Source organism: Octopus bimaculoides, chromosome 2, assembly GCF_046866305.1.
Source record: "Octopus bimaculoides isolate indiv1 chromosome 2, ASM4686630v1, whole genome shotgun sequence".
Classification (NCBI taxonomy): domain Eukaryota; kingdom Metazoa; phylum Mollusca; class Cephalopoda; order Octopoda; family Octopodidae; genus Octopus; species Octopus bimaculoides.
In genome coordinates, this window is record NC_142929.1 from 17,416,602 (window position 1) to 17,432,526 (window position 15,925).

Consider the following 15,925-nt stretch of genomic DNA (forward strand, 5'->3'; position numbering starts at 1 on the left):
GAATGAATGACAAAGTAACAAAGTTAACATTTTATGATAAACTGAAATACTTACATAATTATATCGAAAGAGTTTTCTTCCAATCCTGCCTCTGTAAGGCGTTCAATGTAGCCTTTCACAAATTTGACATTGGGATTCTTGTAGTCATACAGTTTGGTATGATAGTCTATGTATTGATTAGCAACATCTAGCTGGAATAATGACAAATATATGTAAGTTTATCTTAATGAGATAACTGCATTTTCTTAAATTGGTTTCAATCATTTCTGTGGCACTACCTACATGGGTGTTGTTAATCATAGGAATTACAGTTCTATTTCAGTCTGGTACATATTTACCAATCTACATTGCAGGTGAACAGAGAGAGATACAGCATAAACAAACATGCATATATATATGTATATGCATTTTCATCATAGTCATTTAACGTCCATTTTCCATGCTGGCATGGGTTAGGTGCATGTGTAGTAAGAAGTTTGCCTCCCAACCACATGGTTCCGGATTGTTCCACAGCATGGCACCTTAGGAAAGTGTCTTCTACTATAGCTTCGGGTTAACCAAAGCCATGTGAGTGGATTTAGTAGATAGAAACTGAGAGAATTTTTACCTCTTTTTATGGAGACAAAAGGATTAGGGTTAGGGTGGCTTGACAGCTAAATGAAACATATACACATGCATACATATATATATATACATACGTACTGCCTGACTGGCCTTCATGCAGGTGACACGTAAAAGCACCCACTACACTCTCGGAGTGGTTGGCGTTAGGAAGGGCATCCAGCTGTAGAAACTCTGCCAAATCAGATTGGAGGCTGGTGTTGCTATCCGGTTTTACCAGTCCTCAGTCAAATAGTCCAACCCATGCTAGCATGGAAAGCAGACGTTAAACGATGATGATGATGATGATATATACGATGGGCTTCTTTCAGTTTCCGTCTACCAAATCCACTCACAAGGCTTTTGTCGGCCCGAGGCTATAGTAGAAGACACTTGCCAAAGGTGCCAAGCAGTGGGACTGAACCCGAAACCATGTGGTTGGTAAGCAAGCTACTTACTACACAGCCACTCCTACGCCTATAGCTACTTTATTTCATAAATATTTGCCATAAAGGCATTACTAAGAGGGGACGAACAAAGACAGACAAACAAAAGGGGTGAAGTAGCTGTATCGATTAAATATTTACAATTTTAAATATACAATAATAATTTGATTATATTTACACCTATAGCTACTTACCACACAGCCACTCCTAGGCCTATATATATCTTTTCTTGATAGGCCTTTCTATATATTTTGTATTGTATTTATAATAAAATGAATATATACAAATTACAAAAATATTTTTAAAAAATATACAGTACAGTGCTGTTTCTACTTCGTGGATTTTCACCTATTGCAAGGGATTTTGGAATGTAACACCCGTGATAGTTGAGGGATTACTGTACTAGGAATGATTCATACAACTAAAAATTCTTCAAGGTGGTGCCCCAGTATGGCCACAATGTAATGACTGTAACGGGTAAAAGATAAAGACTAAATAACAGGGGAATAATAAGGCTTCACCCTTTACATATATTTTAATGATATAATTTCGTAAGTAGTATCTCTTGAGAAGGTAATGAATGAAATTAAATAATTAATTACTTCAGTACTTTAATCAGCATGCTTAGCGTTTAATCTTATACAATCATGTTGGAGAGCAAGCTTCTTAACCACATGAATAAAGTCAATTTATCCATGTGTGTGGGTGTATAAAGTTAATAGGTGCAAAAAATTTGAACCAAATTAGAATATCCTTCTTGGTTGGAAAAAGAAAACCAAAAGAAAACCATAATAATTATAAACCCTAAGACGCAAGGGGAGATTTAAAATTAATTTTTCTAAGTCGAATTTAGTTTGCAAACAAGGGACACTATGGGCGTTTCGATCTATTGGTCCTCATCAGTGTAGTCTAACCAACTTGTATTTCACTTCATAAGAGTTTCGAATACAGAAAAAGAGTTACGAACAGCATCGAGCAATATTATATTTTGCAAAATTAAAAATACAAGAAAATGAACTAAGGGAAATAACTCCCATGACCCGGTTGAGTTATTTTCTGTGGCTCATTTTATCATCATAATCGTTTAACGTCTACTTTTCCACGCTTGCCTAGATCAGACGGAATTTTGTTGAGGCAGATTTTCTACGGTCAGATTCCCTTCCAGTCGCCAACCCTCATCTGTTTCTAGGAAAGGTAATATTTCCCTGTGGTCAGATGTGTTTTAGAAGACTAGAAACACGACGGTAATGCTTGTTTGCAACCATCACGTAATTCCAAAACAAGGGTGTATACACACACACGACGAACTTATTACACTTTACATGTAACAAATACACTCGCAAGACTTTGGTCGGCCCAAGGCTACAGTATAACGCACTTATCTAAGGTGCCACACAGCGTGGCTCTGAACCCGAGACCGCATGGTTGGAAAGCAACTGTACCTGTACATCTGAATATGTACACAAACATCTACATCTCAAATGTCAATAAACCCCGCCTCGTTTTTATCTATTCGTATATATACATACACACATACTTGTGTGTGTGTGTGTGTGTGTGTGTGTGTGTGTGTGTGTGTGTGTGTGTGTGTGTGTGTGTGTATGTTATTTTGTTTAAGGGAGTTCCAACACTGTCTGTTTTTTATGTTTTATTTATATTCCTGCAGAACCAATGTGGGGTATAGAATATGGAATATATAATATAATATACAATATATAATATAAAATAAAATAAAATAAAAATGGATGGCACCATGAAAGAAAGTATTGAATGTAGATGAAATATTGAGTGTTCAATATAAAGGATCAAATATATAAATATATAAAGGCGACTCGAGTTTCAGGGCTATTTCCCTTCGTCATGGCCGAAAAAAAACAAAAAAAAACACCTTTTTTGTATTTATTTTTACTCGCATATATATATATATATATATATATATATATACACACACACACACATATATATATATATGCTTTTTATCACGTCCGTGTTTATACAGCTGGTGAAAGGCATTATCTCCCTTATCACACAAGTGGCCTGACAGCTGAATGAAACTGTATAAACTGTCAGATAAGAAGTGCTTTATCAACCTTTGGATATTTAATGGGTGATAAAAATTTATTGTAGACACAACGTCACACGTTATTTGAGCAGCAACAGTGTTATGGTACAAATCAATTATTCAATATTATCATCTTAGGGATATTTATTTCATCAGCAAAACTTGAATGCAAAATTTAAACAGATTGGAATGCAAAACAGTCGACAGTCTCATCGCTCGGTGTTGAGATTAATAATGATTTCTGACTTCACATAGCTAGAAATTTCGTAAAAAGGGCTTAGTAGATTTATGCCACATAAAAAGCAACCATACCAGTACCACATGAAAGCACTTGTGCCAAAAGCATGTAAAAAGCACCTGGTACATTGTAAAGTGGTTGGTGTTAGGAAGGGTATCTAGCAGTAGAAACTATGCCAAAACAGATAACTGGAGCCTGGTGCAGCCCTCCAGCTCCTGTCAAACCATCCAACCCATGCCAGCATGGAAAACGAACATTAAATGATGATGATGAGTATATGTCTGATATTTATTTTACTAACTTGGAAAGATAAATAGCGTAACTGACTCCAGCTTGATTACAAATCAGAATGTAAAGGAATGCAGTCAAAACACAAGAAAATACAAATTGGAAAACCTATATATAAACATGTTACCTGTTCAAAAATGCTTGAGGCACATTTGAATTCATAAGGAAGTCGTTTACTGTATTTTTGTCATTGAGAAAATTTCTCACTATAGATAAACAAGTGTAAACACACCAAGTCAGTTTGAAGTGTTCCCTATCCAGACTGATGGATGCATACATTTTGGAGTAGTTATCTCCTCTACAGCATCAAATATTGTAAAAGGATGGTGCTGCAAATTAACAGAGGGACAAGTTTTTCTTATATTCCAGCCAGCGTACTATGACCAGTTGTGCTAATCAGTGGTTTGACTATAATAAAATACAGATACGGAAGATATTTTGCTGTAATCAGAGATTAATATTAAAATAAATAAGTTTTGCATGAATGTCATATATGCGAAAAAAAAAATTACTTTGAATACGAGTGGAAACCAATGAAGATGTCTTTACATGGATGCTGGATGTTCTTGAAATAACAGTTAAATCTCCCTAGCTTAACAAAACGAATGGAAGGACATTTAGCGTAATATAGTCCTGGATACGGTATGCAGTAAAGAAAAGATACTCATGTTTACAATGACTATGATTACAGGCATATTTCATAAAAACTAACCTTAGGAGCCAAACAAGAACCTAGTCATGAACCTTACTGCAGGACTAACCATAATATGTAAAATCAACATCATTGTCATCATTGTTTTAATGGCCACTTTTCCCAGCTCACCGAGGCAGATTTTCTACAGCCAGATGCCCTTCCTGTAGCCAACGTTCACCAGTTTCCAAGTAAGGCAATGTTTTCCCATCATCAAACATTTAGAAATAAAGGATACTGCTTGCATAATGATAACACTCATTTACAATTATCTTGTGATGCCAAGAGAAGTGGAGACAGTCACACATACATTTATATACATGTGTATATACAAAGGACTTCCTTCAGTTTCCATCTACCAAGTCTACTTACAAGGCTTCAGTCAATGACAGGGCTATAATAGAAGACACTAAGTGCTATGCAGTGGGACTGAACCCAGAGCCATGTGGTTGAAAGGAACCTGCTTACCACACAGCCATGCCTGCACCTATATATATGAGTATATAAAAGGCAGTGAGCTAGCAGAAATGTTAGCATGCCAGGCGAAATGCTTAGTGGTATTTCATCTGTCTTTATGTTCTGAGTTCAAATTCTGCTGAAGTCGACTTTGCCGTTCATGCTTTTGGGGTCAATAAATTAAGTACCAGTTGCATACTGAGCTCGATCTAATTGACTGGCCCCTCCCCATAAATTTTGGGCCTTATGCCTAGAGTAGAAAAGTATATATATGAATAAATAAATTATAGTAACTAATGCTAGATCATCAATTCATAAGTCAGCGGCACATGACTACAAATTTGATTGGAAAGAACAGTCTATTCTTACATCAGCTGTAATACTTCACTGGTACTTATTTTCATTTCAACCACAGAAGGATAAAAGCTAAAGTTGACCTTGCTGAGATTTGAATTCAAAATAGATAAGTATTTTGGGGCTAAGCAAAGCAAGAGGAGGCATGTGGGATAAAGAGTTACTGAAGAGGTCACAGGGCGTGTAACAAAAGAGTTTTGACAAAGAAACAAAAATATTGAAAACAAGAGCACTCAGAGAGTGCAAACCTCTGCCAAGGCAACACCAACGTCCTCTCAACGATTAGCCAGAGATGATTTTTAAAATGAGAATATCTGAAATAAACTCGATTGCTCTCAGAAACGAGAATACTAAAAATGAACCTGATCGCTCTCAAAAATTAAGTAAAAAAAAACAGAAAAATAATCCAGAATCCTTGTGTGGTACCAGATCAATACCAAAATCAAATCAGTTCATGCCAGTCATGAGGCCAAACATCCCTGAAAGTTTCATCCGAATCTATCCAGCGGTTCTTGAGATATCTGGTCGACGGACAAACAAACAAACAAACGCAACTGAAAACAATACCTCAGCCTTCGCTAAGGCAGAGGTAATAATAATAATGAAGGGTAGGTTGGCGTTAGGAAGGGCATCCAACTGTAGAAATTCTGCCAGATCAGATTGAAGCCTGGTGCAGCCTTCTGGCTTGCCAGTCCTCAGTCAAATCGTCCAACCTATGCTAGCATGAAAAGCGGACGTTAAACGATGATGATGATGAAGCTGAAGTAAAGACCAAGCAAGTAGTGCGCGTGTTTAATATTTTTTTCCTACTCTCTAACTAGTCTGCCAATACATCACCTTCTTGACATAACATTATTTTATCCAATCATTGTGAAAGAATGTTTTTAGACCAAAACTTTTGTCAGTTAATAACTCTGAAATGAAAAGAAAAGTAAAGGAAACATTTAGAGTCGTGTTACCTGTTCTTGTGTCATATCAATACCAACTACATAACCTTCGGGTCCAACCAGTTTTGATAAAACAAAACAATCTTGTCCACTTCCACTTCCCAAATCAAGCATCTTCATGCCTTCCAGGCCCTCAGGAATCACAAGTCCACATCCATAATATCTGAATGTATAATAGTTAAAATAATAATAGACAATATGCTGAGATATACACACACACACACGAATACACAGAGAGGAAGAGAAACATATGAAGTGAAATGAATAGTGGCTGTGTGGTAAGTATCTTGCTTATGAACCACGTGGTTCCGGGTTCAGTCCCACTGTGTGGCACCTTGGGCAAGTATCTTCTACTATAACCACGGGCCAACCAAAGCCTTGTGAGTGGATTTGGTAGACGGAAACTGAAAGAAGCCCGTCGTATATATATGTATATATATATATATGTATGTGTGTATATATGTTTGTGTGTCTGTGTTTGCCCCCCCAACATCGCTTGACAACCGACGCTGGTGTGTTTACGTCCCCATAACTTAGCGGTTCGGCAAAAAGAGATCGATAGAATAAGTACTAGGCTTACAAAGAATAAGTCCTGGGGTCGATTTTCTTGACTAAAGGCGGTGCTCCAGTATGGCCCCAGTCAAATGACAGAAACAAGTAAAAGAGTAAAAGAGTATGAGATAGTAAGTAAATTCCAGTGACATTTTGTTTATATATATATATTAATGATATTATCACCATCATTTAATGTCCACTTTCTATGTTGGCATGGGCAGGACAATTTGAGAGGGGACCAGTGAGCGGCAGGGCTGCATCAAGCTCCTGTATCATCTTTGGCATGGTTTCAATGGCTGGATGCCTTTCCTAATCCCAGACATTTTACAGAGTGCACTGTACACTTTTACAGAGTTGGCTCTCTCTGAAAATTCATCCATCCGATGCAAGCAACGAAAGTTTATGTAAAATAATTTTGATGATGATGAAGTTCAGAGGACTTCTTATGCATGCGTAATGTTTGTTGGCACTCCATCGCTTACGAAGTCGAGGGTTCCAGTCGATCCGATCAACGGAACAGCCTGCTCGTTAAATTAACGTGCAAGTGGCTGAGCACTCCACAGACACGTGTACCCGTAACGTAGTTCTCGGGGATATTCAGCGTGACACAGTGTGACAAGGCTGACCTTTTGAATTACAGGCACAACAGAAACAGGAAGTAAGAGTAAGAGAAAATTTTGGTGAAAGAGTACAGCAGGGTTCACCACCATCCCCTGCCGGAGCCTCGTGGAGCTTTAGGTGTTTTCGCTCAATAAACACTCACAACGCCCGGTCTGGGAATCGAAACCGCGATCCTATGACCGCGAGTCCGCTGCCCTAACCACTGGGCAATTGCGCCTCCACACATGCGTAATACACAAACAATAGCTAGCACGAACAAACAAGGAGTCATAACCTACCATTTTAAAAAAGGAAGAATATTATAGACATGGATATGCTATATCTAAAAATAAGATGAGATGGTCACAGCTGGAAAGCCTCTGACTATAGATTTGCTCAAACTGGAGCTAAGCAGCAACAATAATAAAACAGGAGAGCCATTATGTGGTTGATTAACCTGGTAGAAATAGAAGTCAAATCTTACTTCAAATCACAAGCTACCGTCTTAAAAACAAGTTACATTGGATAATGTAATCTTAAATATCATGGCACTTTGTTGTTTACAACGACGGGGGTTCCAGATGTTCCAGTCAACGGAACAGCCTGCTCATGAAATTAACGTGCAAGTGGCTGAGCACTCCACAGACACATGCACCCTTAACGTAGTTCTCGGGGATATTCAGCGTGACACAGTGTGACAAGGCTGGCCCTTTGAAATACAGGTGCAACAGAAACAGGAAGTAAGAGTGAGAGAAAGTTATGGTGAAAAAGTACAGCAGGGTTCGCCACCAACCCCTACCAGAGCCTTGTGGGGCTTGAGGCGTTTCCGCTCAATAAACATTCACAATGCCATCTGGGAATCGAAACTGCAATTTAAAGACCATGAGTCCGCTACCCTAACTACTGGGCCACTGTACCTCCACAATCTTAAATATACTGTCTGGAAAAAAGACAAGACAGTCATATCTGGAATGCTTTTGATCAAAGTTATCTATGGTTAGATAACAATGTCAACTGGAATAGTGTTAGAAGTTACTATTTCAGACATACATAGTACCACTGTTATAAGAAATCAATAAAACCTATACAGAGCACTAACTGTACATACATACTATTGCACTACTCTCTACGGTGATTCTAATATAAAACACGAGAAAGGCAGCAAACTGGCTGAATCATCAGCAGGTCAGGCAAAATGCTTAGCAGCATCTCGTCCGTTTTTAGGTTCTGACTCAAATTTGACCGAAGTCGACTTTGCTTTTCATGCTTTCAAAGTCAATAAAATAAATACCAGTTGAACACTGAGGTCAATGCAATTGACTTAACCCCCTCCCCCAAATTTGCTGGCCTTATAGCAAAATTTGAAACCAATATAAAATGCTAGGGATCTTTACTAAATTCTAGTAAACAAAGCATTAAACTTTTTGTAACCATATTTCCATTGAAATATATTGTTTTTTAGAAATGATACATTTCTAAATCTCTCAGAGAGACTTAAGCAGTAGTGATACGATAAAGTAGTTGTATGTGCTGTCAACTCAACGTAACAGTCCCATGACGGGAATCATACTACTGCTATTTAGCCCTAGGAAGCTGCACCACTTCCTGTCAGCCTTGACACACTTCCTGTGTCCTTATGTTTACGAGGGGGAGACAAGCACCTCCACCCAGAGACATGTTTCTGAGTCTTTTCTCGTCATCAGTCTGGAGTAGCATTACTGGCTAGTCGAAGATGCCTGTCAAGCTCTTGTAAACATATAATAATTCTAGTGAAATACATTCACTGATTTCAAAAATTAGAAATGATATATTTCTAAATCTCTCAGAGAGACTTAAGCAGCAGTGTTACGATAAAGTAGTTGTATGCTGTCAACGCAGGCTTGGCTGGGTGGAGGTGCTTGTCTCCCCCTCGTAAACATAAGGACACAGGAAATGTGTCAAAGCCAACAGGAAGCAGTGCAGCTTCCTAGGGCTAAACAGCAGTAGTATGATTCCCGTCATGGGACTATCACGTTAAGTTGACAGCATACAACTACTTTATATTGTTTTTATTTAAAAAAAATTAATTTTGAAAAAATTTATTTTGAAAAATTAATTTTGAAAAAAAAAGTTAAGAATTTTTTAAATGATTTTGTTATTATTAAGCTTTGATTTGCAACAGAAATTAACATGAAATTCTGATTGAAAGTTAATTTTGATCACTTTAAAACAGGCAGTTTGTATCACAAAAACCAAGAGTAGTCTCAGATGGTATCAAAAGGATTTAACAGGAGATTCCATTATAATTTATTGTACTTACTTTTTGCAGACTTCTTCGTGTACTGATGCTAGAGCCTCTTTGGCATGTTTACTCATTCCAGTGCCAGCAGAAACTGTGCAAGCACTCAGCTTAAGATCTGTAGTCTTTTTGACCTTCTTGCCATAATAATCTTTGACTTGGTCATAAACAGCTTTGTCACACATTGTACTTTGGTAACAATACATGCAAAGAGAGAAAGAAATAGAGAAATATTTTGAGCTTGATATGTCAGAAAATTTTATGAATAAATTACTATCTCTTACAAACTGAAATTAAATAATAACGATTTCCTTTGACAAAACCAGTACTTCCCAGCCTGGAGTGTACAAACTCCTGAAATTCCACAAAGTTAGTACTGGGGGATCCATGAGCTCTATTCAAAATTTTAAAAGGATGCAGTATTTCTTTTATTCTTTTACTTCTTTCAGTAATTTGACTGCAGCCATGCTGGAGCACCACCTTTAGCAGAAGTGTTAAGACCAATCCTGCTGGTGGTGTAAAGCACCTGTGCGGTGGCACATAATAGAGCCCGTGTGACAGCACATGAAAGCACTGTGTGGCAACACATAAAAGTGCTTGTGCAGTGCTACATACAAGCATCTGTGTAGTGCTACGTAAAAGCACCCAGCACACACTGTAAAGTGGTTGGTGATAGGAAGGGCATCCAGCTGTAGAAACCATGCCAAATCAGATAGGAGTCTGGTGCAACTCCTCAGCTTGCAAGCTTTTGTCATACCATCCAACCCATGCTAGCATGGACAACAGATGTTAAATGATGATAATATACATATAGACAGAGAGAGGTACAGGAGTGGCTGTGTGGTAAGAAGTTTGCTTCTCAACCACATGGTTCCAGGTTCAATCCCACCGTGTGGCACCATAGGTAAGTATCTTCTACTATAGCCACAGGCCTACCAAAGCCTTGTGAGTGGATTTCGTAGACGTAAACTGAAAGAAGCCAGTCATATATATGTATATATATATGTATGTATGTGTTTGTCCCCCACACCATCACTTGACAACTGATAGTGTGTTTACATCACTGTCGCTTAGCAGTTTGACAAAGAGAGACCGATAGAATAAGTACTAGGCTTACAAAGAAGAAGTCCTGGGATCGATTAATCCGCCTATGGGTGGTGCTCCAGCATGGCCGCAGTGAAATGACTGAAACAAGTAAAAGAATATGTGTGTGTGTGTGTGTGTCTCTCTCTCTTTCTCAGTAGAGAGATGAAACTGACATAAATTTGTTGTTAGTCAATTCAGATAATAGAAAAACTTCAAAAGTCTGGTGTCAAAGAGAAAATTCATTTAAACAAAAGGGTCCCTGACAGTGAAAAGTTTATGTGCCACTCGACTGAACCAAAAAAGCAAACCAAACTTTTGTAGAAGGGTAAAGATATTGAAATAACATTAGTTATTTACAGTATTTATTGCATTGATATTGCTCATGCCTCTTCTATGAAGAATAGAAACTGAATACAAAAAAAAAAAAATTATTACATTTCAATAACTGGGAGATTGCATGCATAATGGATAAGGGGGCAGCTTACTACTTCCTGTGTTGATAATATACCTTTATTACTTAATCTCCTTATTACTGTTAAAATATTTCAGTAATGTCCAATACAATTTCTATGTTTAAAATTAACATAGGCGTAGGAGTGGCTGTATGGTAAGTAGCTTGCTTACCAACCACATGGTTCCGGGTTCAGTCCCACTGCGTGGTACCTTGAACAAGTGTCTTCTACTATAGCCTCGGGCTGACCAAAGCCTTGTGAGTGGATTTGGTAGACGGAAACTGAAAGAAGCCTGTCGTATATATGTATATATATATGTATGTGTGTCTGTGTTTGTCCCCCAAGCATCATTTGACAACTGATGGTGGTGTGTTTACGTCCCCGTAACTTAGTGGTTCGGCAAAAGTGACCGATAGAATAAGTACTAGGCTTCCAAAGAATAAGTCCTGGGGTCAATTTGCTTGACTAAAAGGCGGTGCTCCAGCATGGCCGCAGTCAAATGACTGAAACAAGTAAAGGAGTAAAGAGTATGGCTGTAGCAGCCAACAGTGATCTTCAAATATACAATAATAAACTAAACAATAAACAACATACCTACTTTGTGCCCCATGCAATAAACCACTGCTTAACTCCAGAAAAAAAATTGCCAAAATAAATATTCTAAGTAGATTCTTTCATCAAAGAATGAAAATATTAGATATAGTCTCTCTTCAAAGCAATGAAACACACTTCAGTTTCTGATTTTATTATATTTGAACACCTTTTTGAGTTCCATGTGTCTAATACACGTGGGCATGCCCACAAAGTCAGAAAAAAGCACAGCTCCTATGACTTTTGGAAACATTTTTCACACTTAGAATTGCTAAAGCATGGAAAAACTATCTGCATCACTTGTTGGTTGCCGAGACATTGCATCCTTTAAAACCTCCATGCTTCCTGAAATTTGCCAACACTACATCTGATATCCCCACCTCCATACACATGCACACATGTATATCATGACTCATATACTGTTCACTTTCCTGACTTTTGTACATAATTCCATATACTATACATGCACCTTTGATGAGTTGTAGTGCACCTGAGCACTATACACAATAATTTCATTATTATTCTTATTATATTTGATTATTTAATCTAGTGGTTTCCAACCGGAGTCCATACAAGATCTTGTTAAACTATATCCGCAATAAATTGGCTATACTTCTACAATGCACAAAATATTTTCATTCTTTTAATACAATTCCTAATAGTATCCAAATCATATAAAAATATAGTGAGAATTTACAAAAAAAAAACCAAAAGACGAAGACGGGTGTGTAAACAACAAACAGATGTATTAGTTTAACGCTCCGGAAGTGAGAAAGTCTTTTACGTTTCGAGCCTATGCTCTTTGACAGAAAGGAACACAGAAATAAATAGGAAAAATAGGATGTTTTTAAACATTAAATGGCTATGAGGAGCCATCTGAGTAAAATAGGAATCAAAAGGTTAAAAAAATAGGAGTTTAGAGGAGAACCACTGATTTAGTTCAATGTTACTAGAATTTAATGTGTTAATTTGTAATTTGCAATTCAACAGTAACTACTCAAAGCAAGTTCTGTATATTGTTTGATGAAGTATTTGGGGACAGACATTCAGCATTAAGTAGTAAGAAACAAAGTTGAGAACAGCAAGAAATTTTGGATAAAGGTAGGAATATTGAATTGGATGATGGTTTAGAAAGGCAGAATAGAAGGAAGATAGTGTCTAATAACCAAACCAATCACTTTATTGTATTTCTCCATGGTTGAAAGCTGAAAATTTATCCAGTGTCCTTATTAGTTTAAAGCACTTAAAGACGCAGTTGTTGTTTAGATCCAAGACAATCTTGAGTGAGCAGATTTATAAACAAAAGCATTCCAATCCCCAATGCAAACCTTCAGATCAACCTTTTCCTATGCAGATCTCTAATGCAACTTTAAAAAAAACACTCAATGAGTGGAAATAACCAATGAACTGATTTCTTATGGGATTTCCCAATCAAATTTCCAGCAAACCATTATCAGCCAAACCAATTTCAATGGATTTCGCTCAAATCTGATGTCCATGTTACTTATTTTGGTTTGAAATAAAGCACTTGATCACTTAATAATCCTAGCTTAATCCCAAGCAGCGCCGGGCTATACTGCTAGTAATATATATAATATATATCTTGGATGAATGATGTGACTTAAGGCTACATTATCTAATGTACCCTTTTATTTCTAAAGATGTTAAAGTGTAATTTAAGGGACATATGGATGCTCTTTATTAAGGTCAAGTGACATGTATGTCAACACAATGGTGAGATTGGTGGAATGAAGAAGAAAAGTATAGGAGGAATTGTGCATAATATGCAGACGCATTCTCCGTGGGAGGATGGCTTATAGAACCAAGTACTAAATCTTTGATAATCCAAATACACTGATTGCCTTTGGTGCCTTTAGCAGAGTATACTCCGTTGCAAGCATATGGGGGCAGGTTCCCAGTTTTGGAGACCCTGGAAAGGGTATGAACACTCCACAGTTACCTCTGACTAACTCATAAAGGAACTTAAATATTCATATGCAACTTAGAGGAACGCTAAAGCTTGTAAAAAGAGCTGTAATGCAATCTTGTAAAACTTCTGCACTTTCTCCAGGCTCAAACGCAAGCCCCTGCAGTTAAACTTACCAAAATAGCTTTCATTTACCTTGTCGCAAAATAGTGACAGCAACAGCATATCATCAGTATTTTCTGGCAATGTCAATATCATTCAATATTCCAGTAGACAATAATGATTTTGTTACTGACAGTGAACAAGATAAAACAGAAGCTTGTAGCTGTTGTTTGAGCAAAGTCATAGCATCCTGTTTTGCTCTAAGGCAGAACGTATGCAGGATTTCATTATGCAGTAAGTGCATTTCTAAACAGGGTAGTGTGATTTTATGGACATCTGACGACACAAAATACCACATAGAAGTCCACCATACTTATTGCTTTTGGAGATGATAGATAGCAAATTCATATCCAATGCAAATACTAGTACGCATACTAAAAGCTGTATCTATTATTTAAAATTTGCATACGCACTAATTATAAAATATGCAGAGTACTGTGCCCAAGTTGCGGGCAAGCAGTTGGGGCGACAAGCCCACTAATGCCACAAATGTAATTCAAGAAGTCGATTCTCTAAATTAAGCATGAAATATTCATCGTAAATTAAGTTGGTCCTAATTATATTTGATAAAGAAAAAATAATATTCTTTCTGTCATCTTTCAAGTAACTAGTTTTACCAGGTTTTCAATAGCTTTTTAACTTCTCACAATATACTATACGAACGTTTATTCTCGTCAACAGGTAGGTTCTGGTATAAAGAGAACAGGTAAAAACTAATAACAATAAATAACATGTGCTTATATGCTTCTTCGGACTAGACACACAGGTACTGAATATTTCTGAAATGTATCGGGAGTAAGAATGCAAAGTTGTGCTATGTTTTTTTTTTTTTAATATGAACATAAAAGAAACACAAGTGCAGATGGTACACTTACCACCCGTTCAAATAATACAAAAGAAGTATACAAAATGACTAAAGTGCGGGTGTCTAACCGAATAATCTCCGGTCAAAGATAATAGATTAAAAGAAAGGGCGGAGGTAAAGAATACGTACACCACCCGTTTTCGGTGTAACAACAACCTTAATATTGACCACTAAACACCGAATGTACGTATTGTTTACTTTCGTCAAAAGGAAAATAAGTGAACAACAAATGAATAACATCGACTTCTCGGAGAAAACTAGAATAGGGGTGCTTACACGTTAGAAATAGCATCTAAATTCCTTCAAATTGCATCTATCGCCTTAAAAACGAAGGAAGGCCACATTTATCAATATTGGCCGTGATAAAAAAAAAAAATTTTTAAGACTTGGCAGATCAAAACTGGAATATACAGATTAAAGACCACTTCGATCAAGCTTGACCTGGGGTTATATATATATATATATATATATATATATATATATATATATATATATATAAAATCAAAAAGGAAGAATCTTTTGCAAGAATTTTATCAGGAAGCTAGTGTGTAAAAAAAATTCGTAAGGGAAATTTCTATTCCCAAGAATATAATTATACGTTTATATATATATAAAGGGCATTACTACAGAATAATGCCACACACTAGACTTCCCCAAATAAACACATTTTAGTACCGAATGCGAGGAAAAACAACTTTTGAAAGAAACCAACATTTTTTTTCTCGCATTCGGTACTAATATGTGTTTATTTGGGAAGTCTAGTGTGTGACATTATTCTGTAATAATGCCCTTTATATATATATATATATATATATATATATATATATATATACACACACACATACAAAGGCGTGACACATATAAGTTAATTCTTAAAATCATTAAAGTAGTTAAGTTTTAGGGCTTCATAATATAGATTCCGTTCATTGACTGGCAAGCAATAAAATTAAGCAAAAGTCACATTACTGACAATATAAAACAACACAGCATACCTTAATACGAGGCGTAAACCACTTGAAACAATTAAATTAACAGCGAGCAACTGCAGAGTTGCACATGTAATAAATCGTTTTGCCAAGTCTTTTGCAGGAAGTGACGTCAATTTTACATGCGCATGGCTTTTTAATTACTGCAGCTTTGGAGAACTTTACATTTCTGGATCTAAATTTAAATATATAAATAGATCACTCTGTGGCTCCTTGACCAACTAAAAAAGCAGCCATCGATAATTTATCAATATACTGGGTTTGGGGGCTAAATTTGACAGTTTGCATTAAAGGAAACACAATATTCCATCCAAAAATAAAAGTGTTTTAAAAAGATTTTT

At 36.7% G+C, this 15,925-nt stretch overlaps 1 protein-coding gene across 2 annotated transcripts in view; it reads right to left on the reverse strand.

The window, feature by feature from the left end:
• Positions 1–15,695, reverse strand: part of LOC106879433 (arsenite methyltransferase) — a 37,914-nt gene extending 22,219 nt beyond the window's left edge. Inside the window, exons 1-5 of one of the 2 annotated variants that reach the window (XM_089341416.1) lie at positions 15,591–15,695; positions 10,633–10,700; positions 9,537–9,704; positions 6,095–6,245; positions 55–191 (exon numbers count right to left, since the gene is read on the reverse strand). In XM_089341416.1, the coding sequence (XP_089197542.1) occupies positions 55–191; positions 6,095–6,245; positions 9,537–9,700 (452 nt within the window). In that variant the 5' untranslated portion in view covers positions 9,701–9,704; positions 10,633–10,700; positions 15,591–15,695. The remainder of the gene's footprint in view (positions 1–54; positions 192–6,094; positions 6,246–9,536; positions 9,705–10,632; positions 10,701–15,590) is intronic. The other variant, XM_089341411.1, reaches the window with a different exon arrangement.
• Between the last annotated feature and the right edge of the window lie 230 nt (positions 15,696–15,925).